A 20,534-nucleotide genomic window follows, 5' to 3' on the forward strand; every position below is an offset into this window, starting at 1 on the left:
GGAGGGGCGGATGGGAGCATAGGATGGATGGGGGTGAGGAGTGTGTGGGGGGTGGTGGATGGGGTGGTTGTGAGTGTGGGGAGGGGTGGATGGGGGTGGGGAGTGTGTGGGAGAGGGAGTGTATGGGGGAGGGGCGGATGGGGGTGGGGAGTGTATGGGGGAGGGGCGGATGGGGTGGGGAGGCCTGGATGGGGGTGGGGTGTTGGGATGGGGGCTGGGTATGAGCGCGTGCTCTCGCGCTCTCAGTTTGAAAGTTAACGGCGGAGTGTGCGCGTGTTGGCTTCTGCATCCGGCGGCGCGTGGCGGTGACGTCATGTCCTGGCGGAAGTGTGTGTGTCGGTGCGGTTACCAGGTGGAGGCAGCAATGGAGGTGGAGGCAGAGTGTGTGAGCTGGTGTGGCTGTGCTCCCACTCACAGGGGGAGCTGCTAGTGTGGTTCAGAACCCTGCCCTGTTAAATCTGTTTCTAAACTCAGAGATGGTGCGGTTCTTGTAGTTCGAAACTGTTCCCGATATGTTTGGGTTGAAGACAACCTCTTTTACCACCCTGATTGTGGGGGTATTTATTGCCTATGTTTTACATACTTGCTGGGTGATGTATGGCATAGTTTACACCAAGTCCTGCGCTAACCCCAAGAACAAGAACTGCATCAAGCCCTATCTAGCTGTTAATCCTAGAATTCAGGTCAGTGCCTTTACTTTTTGCACACTCCAGTTGGTTCTCCTCCACTGTTCAACGTGTCAGATATCAGTTAAGCTGATGACTTTTCTCTAAATGCCACATTTTAGATTTAGATATCAGTTTGCCGTGCCTTAAAAGCTCATTTTGCTTTTAGACATTCAGTTTAGACGCTATTTTTTGATAATGAAGTATTGTGATAGTGCAACTGTTTCAGAAGTGTGCAGCTGCAGTTTCACAATGCTGTTCTGAATCTGAGGCAATCTCTCTCAGGACTTGCTTCAGCTTTGGTTTGATTGATTCCAAAATGCGTGATAAGTCCAGTGTTTGATATTCAGATGGTTGCTATATGAAGAGTAGTGATACATGGAGGTTCAGGTCAGTGGGGTGTTGGGAGGTCTATATACACTCTCCACTGCCTCATCTCTGCCCCTGCATATTCCTGATGAAGTGTATTTGTGTTTGGTGTCTTCCCAAATGAATCTTCTCAGTCTGTAACAACCCATGGATTCTTTAATCTCTTTAGGAATGCTTTGAAGACATCTGAGGAATATAATACTTGCAATCACAATCAATTTTGCTGTTGATATTTTTTCATTTATGCTATGGAGAGGCAACTTTCAAACTGTTTAAAACATGTGCAGTTCTTTTTAAACCAGTAGCTCCCTCAAAGGTAAACAAAATCATGATTTATAAAAAAAACTATCTTTTAGAGGCAGTGAGAACCTGGCTAGTTGTCACTTTCCTTTGTGCATGGACCTCTGGTTAACTGAAAATCAATTATTTGTGTTGTGAATTGCATCGTGGCAACTTTTTTGAATAGTTGTGAGAGGAGGAGGTCTTGTAGCTGACACTTTCCTGAAATAGCCATGCAATGCTAACATTCTATGAACAACTCCAAAGAATAATGGAATCATGTCTTCAACTGTAGCAACAGTTCTCTTAAATTCAACATTACACTATACAAGTCCTGCTTTTAAATGCTTACATTTGGATTATACTACAGCATTTCCTTTTTGTAGAAGCAAATATTTGAATGATTGAATCGTTTTGATGTGTTAATGCTGTATTTTTATTATGTACACTTGGCTATGAATTCTTAATTTCTTTCCATCTGATAATTAATATGGAGAAATTAATTAAAGAAAATCAATTCCACATATTTTATACAATGTGGTCAGATAGAGGTGGCTTAAAATTATCGATCTATGAGAGCATCAGTTTGACAGAAAATAATTAGATTTTTATCGCAGTACAATTATCCTGCAGCCTATCACTAATCCTGTGCGGGTAACATGAGCTGAAATTAATTTTGTTTTATTGATCCACCTGGTGCATGGATCACACATTACAGACCAAGAAGTCAAGGAGACTTGCATTCGCACAATATTTTAGTAACCAATTAAAACTTTTGAAGTATAGTCTCTGTTACAATGCAGGAAATGCAGCAGCAATTAGCTCACAGAATTCTCCTACAAAGATCATGTGATAATGACAATTGTAAAATGATAAAGACAAACTGTTCTTGGTGATTATGAAATAAATATCCGCCCAGTACACTGAAGGTTATACCTTTGCTCTTTAAATTAATGCAATTGGATCTCTCACATCCACCTAACATAGTTGGGGGCTTGAAGCTGAGCAATGCAGTCCTCTGCTAAAAATGTGTTGCTGGAAAAGCGCAGCAAGTCAGGCAGCATCCAAGGAGCAGAAGAACCTTGGATGCTGCCTGACCTCCTGCAGTTTTCCAGCAACACATTTTCAGCTCTGATCTCCAGCATCTGCGGTCCTCACTTTCGCCCAATGCAGTTCTCTCACAGAGGTGTAAGGCTAGACTTGAGCTCAAATAGTTGGATTTGAGCACCACACATTTGACTTAGAAGTGAGCCATTGTTCAGAGTGAAATCTACTGGCTGTGGCCAATATTACTGAACTTTGCCTAGCAGCTGTGACTCCTTTAGCCATGTTAGCAGTTTAATTTCCAGTACTTGTCTTCTCTACTTTTAAATTTTGAGTTGAATTATTGACACAACTAAAGACAGTGGAGTAAAATCTAACTAACAAAGCATCACTGCTCTGCACACAGCAACACCTGCAGATCAAATACTGGACTTATCATCTACTTTGGAATCATTTGAATCAAAGAGGAAGCAAGTCATCCTCAGTCCTGAACAAGGTGGCCTAACTGGATTAAAATTGACTGCACAATTTGCCAGGACAATGCTGCCGCTCACTTTAATGGTTTAAACCTATTTATCTGATCAATGAGTTAAGAGAAGTTATTACACACCTCTGAAGCAGATGGGACTTGAACATGAACCTCCTAATCTAGGGGTAGAAACACTACCACTGTGCCACAGAGCCCCACATTTTTAGCACACATTACAACATTGACTTTTTTTTTGAACGTGTGTAAGCAAACAAAGGCTTTGTTGAAGTTCCTGTGTTTTTTAAAATGAGTACACATTGGGTTGTACAATGAGTGAATGGAAGCTTCGTTTATGGTTGCCTTGTTAGCATTCAACTTTATAATGCTGTATGTCAAATGATGTTGAGGTCAGCTGCAGCATTGTGCTGAGAAAGTATCCTATTCCATTTGAATAGGAGTGGTCCAAGCCAAGGCATTACAAATGGCCCTTTGCCGCAAACAAGGGTTAAAAAACAACCTTTCCAATCTTAGAATGGCAAAATTTAAAAATCAGAACCTGGCAAATAAATGCAGTTGTAAATAGGATCAGGTTGCTGGATGATAAGTTGATGATGGTATATGTTTGAAATTGCATCTCAATTTGTTCTGGTGCCATTATTTTGTTTTCAGTGAGATGGATTATTGAATGGGAGCTGCTATGAGTTTTCATTCTTGAATTGTTATGAATACATATAAAGTGTTACTGATTATGCTAACAATTAAGAGCTTTTAAACTATTTGCAGGTTTCTGACATTTAGTGTTGTGATTCTGACATTTAGTTTGCATTCCCGGTGTGCTGGATATGTTTTGGTTTGCTCATCTGGCTGATGTAAAAATTTGCATTTTATTAATAGTTATTTCACAAACACAGCCTTAAAAAAAACATTCTTTCTGTAAACTTTGCTTAGACTTTTGAATTTGTATTTTAGTTGAGTATCTATGCGTCTACAAAAAGCAGTGTTACTGATGGAGCCAATTTAAACCTAATGTTGAAGATGGAACACTTTGATGTGAACTCAAAATTTGAGAGGTATCTATTTTTGAGTTTTATTATGCATTTTACTGTGCTGTGCAATCTGTAAGTCTTCCATGAATTAGTGAGTCTTCCACACTTACCTGTGAGCAAAAGGTGAAGTCCATAGTCTGAAGAATCCTGATTCTACTTCACTTCTTCAGTCTTTCCAGAAAACAGATTTAACAGGGAAGTGGTTTAATGACACTTTGTTATTACTAGTTAATTCTCAAATTTGAAAATACTGCTTTGTGTAGATGAGCCAGTAAGACATGAAGTAAAATTTGGGTTATCGGACTCCATAGATCCAGAATCTCTTTCTGCTTATTCCCCTGATGACTTTAAATAGTATTCACTTCAAACTTGTTGACTTTCTGTTAAGGTTGATATTTCTTATTTAAAAGTACTACTACAAAAGTACTGTTCTCACCTTGGGTGACCGTCTGTGTGGAGTTTGCACATTCTCCCTGTCTCTGCCTGGGTTTCTTCCGGGTGCTCTGGTTTCCTCCCACAATCCAAAGATGTGCCACTGAGGTGAATTGGCAAAGCTAAATTGTCCATAGTGTTTGGTGAGTCAAGGGTAAATATAGGGTAGTGGAATGGGTCTGGGTGGGTTAGTCTTTGGAGGGTTGGTGTGGACTTGTTAGACTGAAGGGCCTGTTTTCACAGTGTAGGGAATCTAATCTAACAAAACCCAAGATAATAGAGGGGTAATCAGCTTCCCTCTTGTTAATCCTAAATAGTAGGCCACAACCAATAATTATATTTTGTTTTTTGCCCAAAATTTTTACAGTTCATTGGAATATAGCTCACTAGAACTGAAGGAGTCTTTCCTGAGTGAAAGGAGGAGAATTTTCTTTTATTACCTTCTAACCCCAAGAGAGAATAAATAACTAATGTGATGCTGAACGCACATGCACAAATATGGGTGTTAAGTTTAGAAAAGTGTGTGTCATGGAGAATAAAAGTTATCCAGTTAAAGAATCTTTAAAGTTTTAATTTCTTAACCTGAGATCACAGTTTAATGGTTGACTTGTATCCTCAACTATAGCAGAATCTGTAGATCTTTGCGCTCTAGATGAATGGTTGTTTCATCGATTTGCTTTTTCACTGGGTGTATATCCTGAGATGATGAGAAAAAATGTAGTAAGAGAGTTCCATCTGGTATTTTTCCTTCCCTGATTCGCTGCTCAAAAATAGATATTGAAATGCAGTTCAGTGTGTAATCTGGAGGTGTCTTCTCTTCAAATTGCTAAGCAGCGTGTGTGACCCTTCTGTCTTCCAACATCGAAAATTATGGCCCAAGTGAATTAAACAATTAAATTGAAGTAAATTTCTTGTCACTGACCTAGTCTGATGTCAATATTTTGTGATAAAAATGGGATTTGTTTATTTCACATGGGTCCATTGAAACTTGCAGTTATCTTTGTTCTGTCCTTACTGTCACTCTGAATAGCTACAGATGGTTACCCAAGTTTAGTGGTGTAAGGCTGGTGGAGATTTGAAAGTGAGGATCTTGAAATTGATATCAATGTTATCTTGGGAAGCGTAAGAATGTTAAGTGAAATGCAGTTAGCTCATGTATTTCTACCAAGTATGAGACCACAGTACGAAATTGATCTTGACCAAAATGTGAAAATGTCATTACTATCTGAAGCATAAACGGATAATCAGTTTTTCTTCTGCTCCATTGGTGTTATTATTCAGGTTGTTTAGTATTGCTAACATATTCTTTCTCTCCTGTTAATTATGGTTGTAGAGGATAAATACCAACACAAACTGCTTGGATTAAGTTGCAAGAATTGTATAATTTATATGTAAATGCAAGTTTTAAAAGTAATTTTTAAGAAATAAGCTTTGTTAAAGTGTTGAACACTGTGTGGAAAAAGGCATGCACTTAATGCAAGAACTGTGAAATAATAATGTTGTTTACACATATGTCTTAAAATGGAGAATTTTAGTAGAATTATGTTAAATGAGTAGTTCCTAGCAGTTGTCCATGTGACTGAGCTTTTCTCCCACAATCCAAAGATGTGCAAGTTAGGTGAATTGGCCATGCTAAAGTGTTCAGGGGGATGTGTAAGCTTTTAAGAAAGATAAAATAATTGAGGAATAGTGATCTACAGATTAAACATCGATATAGATCTCAAATTTAATTGAGTTTTTAGTTATTGTATGTTTTAGTATTTGCTTTTATATAGAGAAGTGTTTAGTTGGACAGTAGCTGGCTAAATGCTATGTTCTCAGGAATAGAGAATTCGACGTTTCAAGCATAAGCCCTTCATCAGGAATAAGAGAGAGAGCCAAGCAGGCTAAGATAAAAGGTAGGGAGGAGGGACTAGGGGGAGGGGCGATGGAGGTGGGATAGGTGGAAGGAGGTCAAGGTGAGGGTGATAGGACGGAGTGGGGTGGGGGCGGAGAGGTCAGGAAGAGGATTGCAGGTTAGGAGGGCGGTGCTGAGTTGAGGGAACCGACTGAGACAAGGTGGGGGGAGGGGAAATGAGGAAACTGGAGAAATCTGAATTCATACCTTGTGGTTGGAGGGTTCCCAGGCGGAAGATGAGGCGCTCCTCCTCCAGCCATCGTGTTGTTGTGTTCTGCCGGTGGAGGAGTCCAAGGACCTGCATGTCCTCGGTGGAGTGGGAGGGAGAGTTAAAGTGTTGAGCCACGGGGTGATTGGGTTGGTTGGTTCGGGCGGCCCGGAGGTGTTCTCTGAAGCGTTCCGCAAGTAAGCGGCCTGTCTCGCCAATATAGAGGAGGCCACATCGCTTCAGAGAACACCTCCGGGCCGCCCGAACCAACCAACCCAATCACCCCGTGGCTCAACACTTTAACTCTCCCTCCCACTCCATCGAGGACATGCAGGTCCTTGGACTCCTCCACCGGCAGAACACAACAACACGAAGGCTGGAGGAGGAGCGCCTCATCTTCCGCCTGGGAACCCTCCAACCACAAGGTATGAATTCAGATTTCTCCAGTTTCCTCATTTCCCCTCCCCCCACCTTGTCTCAGTCGGTTCCCTCAACTCAGCACCGCCCTCCTAACCTGCAATCCTCTTCCTGACCTCTCCACCCCCACCCCACTCCGGCCTATCACCCTCACCTTGACCTCCTTCCACCTATCCCACCTCCATCGCCCCTCCCCCTAGTCCCTCCTCCCTACCTTTTATCTTAGCCTGCTTGGCTCTCTCTCTTATTCCTGATGAAGGGCTTATGCTCGAAACGTCGAATTCTCTATTCCTGAGATGCTGCCTGACCTGCTGTGCTTTGACCAGCAACACACTTGCAGCTGTGATCTCCAGCATCTGCAGACCTCATTTTTTACTAAATGCTATGTTCTGTCCATTTCAGCAATAACTGCCGAAAGTTAGAAATTATGAGGTTAAATGAGTTTTTCTTTGGATTTAGTTTCACTTCAATTTGAATGCTACGTTCTTTGTTCAAACTTGGGTTATCATGAATTTATCATTTTAGAATGATTAAAAAATAGCTTTTGTTAAACAGCTATGCAATAACCATGCTTCTAAGAATCATTCTATGTTAACATACCCTTATTTATCTTTACAAAGGATCGTCAATGTTTCAGTACCAAAGAAAACCCGTAGCAATGGGACGCTGTACACTCATTTGTTTCTCCACCATGTTGGCATGCTGCCTTGGCATGACAATAATCATGTGTATGCTCTTGGGCACCTTACAACATACATGATTCCAAAACCTGAGGAAATCAACCTGATTACAGGAGAAACCGAGGCCCAAGTATGTGCTGTTTTAAATATGATAAACAGTAATTAATTTAAAGTTAGGCAAATGGAGCTTTTTTACCTAAATGATAGATTGAAAACAGCACATTCAGAGTGGACTGTTAATGATTTACTTTAAAACTAGCAGTAAACTGACATTCAGATTGGAAGAGGTGATTTCTGCAAAAGTGGTCATTTTCGTTAAGTTAATGGGTTCAGCGGCAAAAGTGCTCAACATAACTGCACAACACCTCTCACAGAAATGGGTTTAACTACTTGTCTTTAATCTAGCAGTGGCACATGGTTTCTGATTCTAACTTGAAGGTCGATTTATGTAATGAATTATTATAGTATGATGTTGCAGCGTCAAGTAACCTGCCAAACAGCCTGGTGCTGCAGTGGTGACTCTTCTCCCTGAGTTCTCAAAAGAATCTAACATTTAAAGTTTATTGTTGCAGTATGGAATTGGAGTGTTTTAAAATAACAGCTCAATAAATGGTGCCATTTGTACAATCCAATTCATTTTTGTTTTCAAAACACCCTTTCCAAATACCAGCCTAACTGTCCTGAAGTTTTATGGTGCATTATCAAGATGTTAGGTTTTTTCCCCCCCGAGGTTTCACACATGAGATGCAATTCGCAAGCACCAACTTCTGCAAACAGTTAAAGTTTATGAAAGCCTGTACAAGTAAGGTGACCCCCTTTGACCCTTTTCGCATGCATGCAAAGTCAGGTCAAAGAGGCCCCTAGCGAAGGAAACACATCCCCTTCATACAGGTAATACTTATAGCTCCTCTAGCCATCCCCCACCCATCCCATCAAAGCAATGTCAAATGAATATTTATGGCCATATTCTTGCTTTTCTAACCAGTAGCAGGACCTAAGCTTCGTGGATTTGCAGCCTGCCCCCTCCAATGGAATTAATTCCTTATTGTATTAACTTCCCTGGATACCTGCTTGAGGTTAACCTAAAAGAGGTTAATCCAAAAGAGACCTCACCAAAGTCCTGCATAACCTCAACTTGGCTTCCCAACTCCAATACTGAAGGGACTGAGCAATGAAGGCAAGAGTACTGCACAACTTTTTAACCACCCTGTCTATATGTAATGCAAATGTCAAAGAATTGTGTATCTGCACCCCAAGGTCCCTTTGTTCTACAACACTACCCAAAGCCCTACTGTAAAAGCTGAACCCTTGTTTGTTATACCAAAGTTTGTTATACCAAAGTTATACCTTGCATTTATCCAGATTGAACACTATCTGCCGTTTTTCAGCCCATTGACTCATTTGATCAAGATCCTTTTTTAATTTTAGAAAACCTCCTTCCCTGTCTACTGTGCCACCAATTTTGGTGTCATCCACAAATTTACTAACCATGCCTTCTATATTCTCATCCAAATCACTTCTATGAATGAAAAACAATTTTTTACTTATTTTTGAGCTTCTCAATGATTAACTGATTTTTCTATTGCAGAGTTAATTTTATCATTGCTTTCTTCCACAAAAGCAGGAAGCAGATGGCCGTACTGAAACTAAAGTTGCTGATCAGCCTGTAGCACATTGGCGTTCAAAACTCACCATCAATATTATGGCTGATAACTTCACTTTTGATGGATCTGCACTTCCTGCTGATGTACATAGATATTTGAAGCTGTAAGTTTATGACTAGTTCAAGATACTGAAAGCAATCCTTAACATTTCTAAGACATTGCATTGATCTAGTTGCGTAAAATTTAACAAAAGAAACTGTTAGAATCAATACATTTTTATACCAAAGGATGTTATTATTAAAACAAATTATGTGGCCAGTAATAATGCAAGGGAGGAGCAAGCTGAATGTAAAAAGTATGGTAAAGATTTGTATGAGAATACACTGAAATTATCATAAAGAAGAATCTAATGATCTTTTATTCACAAAACATGTCAGGAATGATGGGGACTGATTAGGGATCAAAGTGTGCAATGTTGAAAGCATAGCTGAGGCACGAACCAAGCAATTAAATTTATGAAAGGAATTTTCTGAAGTTAGGGTATGAGAGACTGTCTGGATACAGAATGGGGTTAAACATAAAGAGAGGAGGTACTAGTAAGGCTGACAGTGCTGAATGCATCACTTGGCTCAGATTAGATGAGGGAGGTAAGACTGGAAATTGATATTAAATGGTATGATTTTATGCAAATTGCAAGGAAATGGAAACCTGGGTGATGTTATGTACACAGACTTTTTAAGATTGGAGGAAAGGTTAATAAAGCGGTTAGTAAAACACATGGAATCCTAGACTTTATTAACAAAGTGCAAAAGTCAATGTGTTGCTACAACGATAGAAAACATCAGCCTGGTGCCAGCTGAAATATTGTCTAATTCTGGACACCACTTTTAGAAAAAGCATGAGAACTTCTGAGAGGACACAAGATTTACCTGAAGGATTCCCAGGATGAGAGATTAGAGTTTTCTGGATAGACTGGTGAAGCTGGGATTATTCTGCTTCGAGCAGAGAAAGCTGCAAGGAGATTTGAAAGAGGTGTTTAAAGTCATGAAACATTTAGGTGGAGTAAATTGTTGTGTGTATGTGTGCTCAAGTACCTCAACTATTTTTCCTTTCATTTTTGGAATCCAATAAGGAGAGATTTCAGGAGGGCCTGTACCCATTAGAGTATAGAAGATAGAGGAGTGATTTTATTGGAATGCATAATATCCCTTGAAAAATTGGTAGAGTAGGCAGTGTGGGCTGTTTCCTCTTGTGGGGGTGACTAGAACTAAGGGATGTAGTTTAAGAATAAGAGGTTTCCCCTTTAAGGTGGAGATGAGGAAATCTTTTTCTGAGGAAAGTTAGCCTGGAAGAAATGGAAGGTAGCTAATTGAATTTATTCCTGGCTGAGAATCTGGTTTTTGAAAAAAAAAGTCAAGGGTGATGGAAGCTAGTAGGAAAGTGATTGCGACCAGAGGCAGTCACTCATGATTTTACACAATAGTGTTGCATGCTCAAAGGGCCAAATAGCCTAATCCTATTTCTGAATACTTTGTTTCTCAATGTTTTACCAGTCAAGTCTAAAATATTTATAAGCTCAAGGATTCTGCTGTAAAAAAAAATTGTACATTTTGACCTTTTAAAGGTTTCATGACAACAATCCTCTTTTTAACACTTCAGTTTTATGTTTGATATCTTAGGATGCAGCATGGCAGGACTATGCAGTATCTTCCTATCCTGTTTGTTGACGAGCTAAGCAACCGAGTGAGAGATTTGAGGGTAGGTTCAATTTATTTTTCTCATCCCTGCAACTGGAAAGGCCTTCGTTTACCATACCCAGAAACAATACACATGGTTGTGATGAAAAGGCAGGAGTTTGGCACACAGTCAAAATGCTCAGAGCAGGTGCAGACACAGTGGGCTGAATGGCCTCTTTCTGAGCAATGACTTCACTGTAAGAATGTGCTTCATTCCATGCTTATTTACTGCCAAATATGTTTCATGACAAAAATTGGGGGACATTCCTAAATGCTTTCTTCCTCAATCCTTTTGTCACCAGGCAGCCTGTTCCAATACTTGCTGTTCTGTGATATTAGAGAGTTTCTTAGTCACTCCTACCTGGTGTGGGAGCATCTGGCATGCCCATGCTAAAATGGTTGAAATCTCTAATTCGTCATGTGGGAAATCATAACTGCAAATTTCCAGATTATCACTGTGTCGCACAAGGTGCCACTATGACAATCTGTGGCTTAGGATATTTCCAACAAAGATATATTTCGATTTGGATGGTAATCTCTGGTCTGTTCCCTGTGAGGGTGAAAGGCAAACTTTAAAAAAAAAGGCATATTAACCACCATTGTAACATGGCGACTTCGAACACTGGTTAAAGGTTAGATCACATGGGATCAAGGGAGAGCTCGCCAATTGGATACAAAAATTGGCTTAAAAGTAGGAGACAGAGAATGATGGTGGATGGTTGCTTTTCAGACTGTGACCAGTGGTGTATCACAGGAATCGATGCTGGGTCCACTGCTTTTCAGTTATATAAATGATTTGGATGTGAACATTGGTATGTTTAGTAAATTTGCAGATGACAGCAAAATAGGTGGTGTAGTGGATAATTAATTAGATTATCTCAGAGTACAATGGGACCTTTATCAAATGTGCCAATGAGCCGAGGAGTGGCAGATGGAGTTCAGTTTAGATAAATGTGACTTGTTGCACCTTGGTAAGGCAAACCAGGGCAGGACGTACACTGTTAATGATAGGGCCCTGGATAGTGTTGCCAAACATGGAGACCTCGGAATTAAGTGAATAGTTCCTTGAAAGTGGAGTTGCAGTGAGACACGGTGATGAAGAATGCATTTGGCACGCTTGCTTTCATTGGTCAGAACACTGAGTATAGGACTGGTGAGACCACTTTTAGAGTATTGCATACAATTCTGGTCGTCCTTCTAGAGAAAGGATACTGTTAAACTTGAGAGGGTGCAGAAAAGATTTACGTGGATGTTACTGGTATTCAAGAGTTTGAGTTATAGGGAGAGGCTGAATAGGCTGATGCTTTGTTCCCTGGAGCATCAGCAGCTGAGAGGTGACTTTTTAGAGGATTATAGAATCATGAGCTTGGATAGGATGAATAGCCAAAGTCTTTTTCCAAGGGTGGGGGAGTCCAAAACTAGAGAGCATAGGTTTAAGACGAGAAGGGAAAGATTTATAAAGGACTTGAGGGGTAACTATTTCACTCAGAGGGTGGTGCATGTATGGAATGAGCTGCCAGAGGTAATGGTAATGGTAGTGGTAGTGATAGAGATGGATACAATTAACCATTTAAAAAACATCTAGTTGGGTATATGAATAGGAAGGATTTAGAGGGATATGGGCCAGGCAAATGGGACTAGGTCAGATTGGGATGTGTGATCAGTATGGATGAATTGGATTGAAGAATCTGTTTCTGTGCTGTTTGACTATAAATTATACTCTGTAATTTACCTATCAACAGAGGGAAGTAATGATCAGATTAACTTAGTTGGTTGATTTGTTCATGTACTACTGTGTTTTGTAGAGTTCTGCTAGATTGTTCTTTCAATCAGGAACTGGTTGTAAATTGGATAGTTTAAGTGAAATTGCATGTGATGTTTTTGAACTAAACACTTTAAATGCTCCAATAGCTTTGTATCTTTCTGAACAATTTGTTTTCTGATATTCAAATTTCTATTGCAGATTATAAATGCTACATCGATTACGTTGCCTCTTACTATTTCTTATGATGCAATATCACTTGGAAAACTAAGGTTTTGGACCCATATGCAAGAGGCTGTCTATTCATTGCAACGGTTTGGTATGCCATATCCTTGAAAATGACATTCTCTTTTTTTTTTAAAAAATGCGATCTTTTTGTTTTCAAATCAAGGAATGTCAGTCCTAGGGAATTGAACACTCTTCCTTGTTGAGGCTCCATTTAAATAATAATACTATCATAACAGCTCATCAGACAAAAACAAAATTAAACTCTGGTAGTTAGATAAATTGTTGCAGCAATCTCAGAAGAACTACTCTACTAGTTCTGCATTTCCATATCTTGCATCAATTGTCACGTGCTACATCTTCCATCTTTAATGATTTCGAGCTGCTGTGTGAGTGACTGCATTGGAGCACCAACACTGGAACCTGAGTTAGAGATGCCCATTATTTCAGTATTGAAAAATTTGTAAAGTAGTGTGTGCTCAACACCTAGCAGTAATTTGGCAGTTTTATTGAGAATGTTTTGGTAATTTTGTGAACCTGTAGAATTCATATAAACTACTTCAACTATATTTTAGTTAACATCTAGCCTTTTTGTTTTGCAAGTCGTGTAAGTGCTGGAATATTACTGTAACTGTCTGATTGCTACATTAATCATAATTATGGTCCCTCAAATCTTTGTGGATTAAGAAAATAAGTAAAGGAGTAAGAAAGGGCTATAAGAAGACCTGAAAGGCAATCCTTAATGCTGTGCTTAATTGTGTGGGTATGGTATGGAAGTATACATTCATATTGTTGAAAATGACAAATGGCACAATTTTCTTTCCATGTTGTTGTTTTAGATGTAGTGTTTATAATTGTCTAATTCCTGCTGGAGGCATTTCCTCCTTCAGTGTAGGAAATGCCTGCTCACAGCTGTACCATCTCATCTAAAGAAAACTCAGCTGCTGAATAATTTTACTCAGTTATAATGGTGCTAATTATTTTGAATTTTGTATAGTTATCAGGTCTACTTTTACTCTTTAACTCCCAAACCCGCATCTTCGGAAGAAAGGAATGTTTACTTTCGCAAATATAAAGAAATTTTAATGCTTTTTCTTTGTCTTTTCACGCTGTACATTTTAGGCTTCACAGAAAAAGATGTTGATGAAGTAAAAGGGATCTTTGTGGACACCAACCTCTACTTCTTGGCTTTAACGTTCTTTGTTGCAGCATTCCACGTAAGTTGTAACTAAAACAGTGTTCACTTGGTGGAGGTCGTGCTATTTCTTTTTGGTTTCACTGTTTTATTATAGACAGGTTTTGCATTTTAGAAAAAGAGTTCTAGCATCTGTCCTGCCTTATATTTTCGTGTGGCTTCTCAATGGTTCATGATCTCAGCTGAGACAGTTAGAGCAAAGTACCCAAATTGACGGAAAACAATTTTCCCACTTCATTTGAACATCAAATCTGGGGCTAATGAAACCACAGTCTGCCTTTTGAGATTGGCAACTATTTTCCCACCTCTGTGCAGATTAGTAATCTGAAACTCTCAAATACAGCCATGCTGTCATCATCAATACGACTAGGAAACACTTTGGATTATGAGTAGATGTGAACCAGGCATTTTCTGCATTGTTTAAGCTGGTAAGGTCAGTGAGAGCATGCCTGTATATCAATGATGCCATTTTACCATGCTTACACTTGGTGATGCTACCTGGTAAGAGAGAGAATCAAATACACTGTTAAGGTTTGTTCATCAAGATGTTCAATGGACAATTCAAGGGGCTATTATACAGGAGATGTGTTTTATCAGGGAGACAAATTTTTTGGTGCCATTCTTTGATAATTCTGCAGTTTAAAGACATTGGCTGCTGATTCTACACATTTTGACTTTTAAATGCCTATGAAATGTTTCCTTTGGTATTCAAAGTTTTATAAATAGTTAGAATCCACCATTTTAACATTTTCAAAGCAAAATGTATATAAGTGTCAATTCATGGGTACTTAACAGCTGGGTATGTGTAAGCAATGCAGTTACATTAAATGGAAACACCTGTTTCCAGCATCTAATATGACAGTAAAATTAACAATCCGCAAGCATGAATTACGTTTTATTTACTTTGAAATAACCCTTCAAATGTGTGTTCAGTTATCCATCCCAAATTTTGTCTTAAATTTCTGCCAGTTTCTCTTAGTATTTGGGGCATTTTCCTTTATTAAAGGTGCTGTATTGTTGCAAGTTACTGTTGCAGTTCTGCATTAATTTTTTTTTGCCTTTGTTGCACAGCTCCTGTTTGATTTCTTGGCTTTTAAGAATGATATTACCTTTTGGAGGCGAAAGAAAAGCATGGTTGGAATGTCAACAAAAGCAGGTAAGAATTAAATGCAGTTAGTACCTGAAGTATCTTATTTAAAACATCCATGTTTAAAACTAGGAGTCTCTTAAATTGACCAAAGAGTGTCTATTATTTTTATTTGCATTCATGTCAGTTAATGGTTACAATGTACTGCTCCTGGCAGAAGCAGCTCTGTGCACTCACTAACTTATAGTCTTCACTATGTTTGGGCTTGTCCCACAGTTTAAGATACAAATTTAGTACTGCAATAAATTTTTCCTAAGTCTCCAGCCATAGTTTAGGAGCTAGTCAGATAGAGGAAGTAAATGCTAAGCTTATAAGAATGATGATAGTGTAAACCTTGGTGGTGAAACTCCATCAAGTTTGTTTTACCTGAACTGTCAGATCAGGGAACTGCAGATAATATGCCTCTGTACAACCAATACTCTGTGATAGTGGATTTGAAATTTGTTTGAATTTCTGCTATTGTTGCTTCTTTACCACTCATAATGAGCAATGATACTTCCTCACTTGGGATTTGACATGCGTTTAGTCAGTAGTGTAAACTGCTACCAGACTTGTTACATTTTGTTTTCGAGGTGTGAATTAACATGCATCGTTTTTCAAATAAAATTTTGCTTCCCAATTACTTGAGGCCAATGAAATGGAATGATTGTCAATTTTATTAACCTTACAATGTCATACTGGTGATCATGTATAACAAACAAATTGCACTCCTGTAAACTTGCTTGTTGGAAACATTTGGACCTGGAACACTGTCGTGGTGGTATAGTTGTCTTACATACTGAACGAGAGAGAGATCAGGTTCACTTCTTGATCTTTATCAAGTTTGTGATTCTGAGATAGAATAGTGTTAATCATTAGATTTTTGTGATCCCTTGTCCCTAAGAAGATAGGGGGAATGGCAAGAAAGAAGATTGATAATTGGAAATGTATATGTGAGTATGGCTTCTATATGCTGGCTTCACAGTTAAGTAGTATACTTGTGTTTAGACTGCATGAGTGCTTAGATTCTGAACTGTAATGACTTTAAGAGACAAACGCCATGTTATAATCCTTGCCTCTGTATTTGTTTGTATTTTGAACAAAGCCACGTGATGGTGTTATATATTTGACCTTTTGATGACCAATAATTTTAAGAAGGCTAAATTAAAAATAAAATGATTAATAGAGTGTAACATTTTTTCTCCCTCTGGTTCTTTCCTACAGTGCTGTGGCGATGTTTTAGTACTATTGTTGTATTTCTTTTCCTTTTGGATGAGCAGACCAGTTTATTAGTCCTTATTCCAGCTGGCATTGGTGCAGTCATAGAGGTAAAGTAACAATCTGAAATTAAATACAAGATTTGTTTTTACTGTTGGGAATTGGACCAATTAGATTAGATTACTTACAGTGTGGAAACAGGCCCTTCGGCCCAACAAGTCCACACCGACCCCCGAAGCGCAACCCACCCATACCCCTACATTTACCCCTTACCTAACACTACGGGCAATTTAGCATGGCCAATTCACGTGACCCGCACATCTTTGGACTGTGGGAGGAAACCGGAGCACCCGGAGGAAACTCACGCAGACACGGGGAGAACGTGCAAACTCCACACAGTCAGTCGCCTGAGTCGGGAATTGAACCTGGGTCTCAGGCGCTGTGAGGCAGCAGTGCTAACCACTGTGCCACCGTGCCGCCCACGGAAGCATTTAAAATATTTTCATTCCTTTTTAACTTGGACTTTGGTTTCAATCTTTGTTTTCATGTTCATGTCACAAAGAGTAACTTAGTTTTATACTCCTTTATGCTGTAGGTCTGGAAAGTTAAGAAAGCCTTTAAGATGACTGTTAAGTGGTATGGCTTAAGACCACTATTTCAGGTGAAGTATGAAAAAAGCTGGAATGTTTGTTTACATGTGCAATGGAGATGACTTTGAATGCCCTATTTCCTAAAGAATTTGCATGAACTACTGTTAATGTTGTGAGCTCAGTTAAGGTTTTGTAAAGAATTCAAAGAATTAGCCAAATTGATCATATATAGAAGGTTATTCAGAATGTTTTCTTTTTTATAAAATTCCATATGATTTTTTTTTTAAAGAGTTGTTAGCCTAACATCTTGACCACTAGTAGTTAGCCTAGTAGTTATAGAAGTGGGTTATAATCCTGGAGTTCCAAGCTGACAACTGTCCCACAGCAGTTGGGTAATACAGGTAGTAATTGGGATAACGCAATTTCAGCAGCGCAGTTTGGCTATGATGTCATTGAAGAATTAGGGAACGGGTATTTTTGAGAATGTTTACCTCTGTTGGCAATAGCGTAGTTCCAGCAGGGATCATTTCGCAAGTTTCATTCTGCACGTACGCTGACGTTCATGCCACAGTCTTTGTGCCTTTCTGCGCGTGTGCCGTGTCTGCTGGCCCACGTGTGCAGTGTCAATACTGATCTTCGTGCCATTCGCACGTGTACAATGTCAGCTGCCAACTGAGCAGCTTTATGAGAGAGATACTGTACAGAGAACAGCTTTCTTACATTTGTTTTAAATGTACTGTGTTAAATTTACTTTGGTTGATAATAAATATGATTTCAGCCTTCATTCAGGCTGTGCTATGCTTTGCGTTAGACTTTTGGGTGATTTTTGATTGATCAAACGTGATATTTTTTGCTGGTCTGCCCCAATCCCATTTTTTCCATAGGCCCCATTATTTCCATCAAGTGAGTTTTTGCAGGAACACAACTGTGATGTTGTAGGAGAGCTACCTGTAAATGTAAAAATTTGTCATTCTTACCAACCTGGATAAATATTCATGATAGAATTGGTCACTGCCCAGTTAAAAAATAAGTTGTCACCAACACAAGGACAATCTCCATTGTATTGTGTGCATTAATAATTAAGCCAAGCTAAGAGACTCTCATTCCCTGCAGTGCTGTCATTTATCAATAACTGATTCCAGAATTTATTCCTCAATCATCATCCCCAACCTGTCAGGACCAAGATGGGAGGAGTATACTGCATTTCTGTAGTCCCATAAATAAATAGGCCATTATTTACTCTGTTCCTGATATGGCCAACAGTATACTTTATTAGAACATAGAACATACAGCACAGAACAGGCCCTTCAGCCCACGATGTTGTGCCGACCACTGATCCTCATGTATGCACCCTCAAATTTCTGTGACCATATGCATGTCTCTTAAAATGTCCCCAATGACCGTGCTTCCACAACTGCTGGCAACGCATTCCATGCTCTCTCAACTCTGTGCAAAGAACCCACTTCTGACGTCCCCTCTGTACTTTCCTCCAACCAGCTTAAAACTATGACCCCTCGTGTTAGTCATTTCTGCCCTGGGAAATAGCCTCTGGCTATCGACTTTATTTATGCCTCTCATTATCTTGTATACCTGAATTAGGTCCCCTCTCCTCCTCCTTTTCTCCAATGGAAAAAGTACGAGCTCAGTCAACCTCTCTTCATAAGATAAGCCCTCCTGTCCAGGTAGCATCCTGGTAAACCTCCTCTGAACCCTGTCCAAAGCATCCACATCTTTCTTATAATAGGGCGACCAGAACTGGACGCAGTATTCCAAGTGCAGACTAACCAAAGTTTTATAGAGCTGCAACAAGATCTCACGACTCTTAAACTCAATACCCCTGTTAATGAAAGCCAAAACACCATGTGCTTTCTTAACAGCCCTGTCCACTTGAGTGGCCGTTTTAACGGATCTATGTACCTGCACCCCAAGATCCCTCTGTTCCTCCACACTGCCAAGAATCCTATCCTTAATCCTGTACTCAGCTTTCAAGTTCGACCTTCCAAAATGCATCACCTCGCATTTATCCAGGTTGAACTCCATCTGCCACCTCTCAGCCCATCTCTGCATCCTGTCAAAGTCCCACTGCAACCTACAACAGCCCTCTATACTGTCAACAACACCTCCAACCTTTGTGTCGTCTGCAAACTTGCTGACCCATCCTTCAATCACCAGATTATTAGACTTAGGGTAACATTACTTAGGAACCAGGGTTTTTTCATAATCATAATTATTGAATTTTAAAAAAAAAATCCACAAGGTTGCAGAATTGATTCTCACATGTAGTTTGTAACATGAAAATATAAATATTCACCCTACTAAATAAAACAAAATACCCAAGCAACACTCACCAGGTAATTGAAAACTAAAATAGATTTTCTTTCTGTGGAGATCCACTATTTTGAGGGGCCGGAGTGAGAAGAAACATGTTTGGCCAGTTGTACTTAAGGCAAAAAAGATAAGATATGGAATGACCAAATAGTCTGGAGTTCTGGCATATGTGGATGGGTATAAGCAGTATCTGGGATTACTAGGACACACCATATCACAATTTTTTCCGGATGCTGTTCAAGGGGACCATCAGGTTTCACATTGCATTTCTTTTTCCTGGCAATAGAAGAGCTGAGTTTGGAATCTTTCTCGAAACAATCTCTAGGCCTGCAAAACACTGTTTAAACAGTACAGCCATAAAAACAGTCAACTGTTTTCCCTGGAGTGAGTTCAAGCAACCAAGACCAGCAATTTACATGGAGCCATATGATTCTCAGGAAGTGTTTTTTTTAGAAAAGTTCCATTGCCTGTTTTAAATTATCCAGGTATCCTTGATCTTTCAAACTCAAGTCCACAAAAACAATTAAATTATAATATAATATGTGCGTAACAAATTTTGTTTTTGTTTGTGGGGCTTTGTTCTAAGGAAACAGGGAGATGAATTTCCTTTCCTGACATTTCAACAGTGATCAACTTATAAAGTATTCATTGGTTATAAAGCATTTTGAGACATCTCAGGATGATGAGGCACATTATAAAAATCAACTTAAAATTTAATAAATGGGGGGATCCAAGATGGCGGCGACCCAGCAAGACTGAGTCCACAGTGCTCTACCCAAAACTTGGGAAAAGTGGGCTATCCACCCCCACCACACTCACTAAACCATTTATAATAGTTGTTAACCTTAAATAGTTACCTATTAGTACATTTAAATAGTCTAATACTAGCTGGAAAATGAGTAAAGGGAAGGGAACAGGCGGCTCTAAGAAAGCAGGGACCCCTCCCCCACCCTCTCCCTCTTCAGCTGCAACAAAGGTGTCTTCAGCTACTTCAGGAGATTTACCAATGAAGATGAGCTTTGAGGAGATGTTTGCCAGGTGGGAGGCGAAGATTGATGCTTTTATCGATGAGTCTCGGCAGAGCAGAGAAGCACTATCAGCCGAGCTGCAGAAGCAGGGCAGAGACATTCAGGAATTGGAGTGCCGAGTCAGAGAGGTGGAGTCGAAGGCCGCAGCCTCAGAGACTGGGATAAAATCAACAGCCGACCACATCCGTTTTCTCGAGAATCGAGTCCAGAACCTAG

General features: G+C 39.6%; 1 protein-coding gene across 2 annotated transcripts in view; it reads left to right on the forward strand.

The window, feature by feature from the left end:
- Positions 1 to 332: 332 nt before the first annotated feature.
- clptm1l (CLPTM1 like) overlaps positions 333 to 20,534 on the forward strand; it is a 35,461-nt gene continuing 15,259 nt past the window's right edge. The window contains exons 1-10 of one of the 2 annotated variants that reach the window (XM_060849833.1): positions 333 to 683; positions 3,796 to 3,896; positions 7,447 to 7,636; positions 9,128 to 9,273; positions 10,790 to 10,868; positions 12,810 to 12,927; positions 13,956 to 14,050; positions 15,100 to 15,184; positions 16,379 to 16,482; positions 16,968 to 17,033. In XM_060849833.1, coding sequence (XP_060705816.1) covers positions 513 to 683; positions 3,796 to 3,896; positions 7,447 to 7,636; positions 9,128 to 9,273; positions 10,790 to 10,868; positions 12,810 to 12,927; positions 13,956 to 14,050; positions 15,100 to 15,184; positions 16,379 to 16,482; positions 16,968 to 17,033 — 1,155 coding nt within the window. In that variant the 5' untranslated portion in view covers positions 333 to 512. The remainder of the gene's footprint in view (positions 684 to 3,795; positions 3,897 to 7,446; positions 7,637 to 9,127; positions 9,274 to 10,789; positions 10,869 to 12,809; positions 12,928 to 13,955; positions 14,051 to 15,099; positions 15,185 to 16,378; positions 16,483 to 16,967; positions 17,034 to 20,534) is intronic. The other variant, XM_060849834.1, reaches the window with a different exon arrangement.

This window comes from Hemiscyllium ocellatum, chromosome 34 (genome assembly GCF_020745735.1).
Source record: "Hemiscyllium ocellatum isolate sHemOce1 chromosome 34, sHemOce1.pat.X.cur, whole genome shotgun sequence".
NCBI lineage: Eukaryota > Metazoa > Chordata > Chondrichthyes > Orectolobiformes > Hemiscylliidae > Hemiscyllium > Hemiscyllium ocellatum.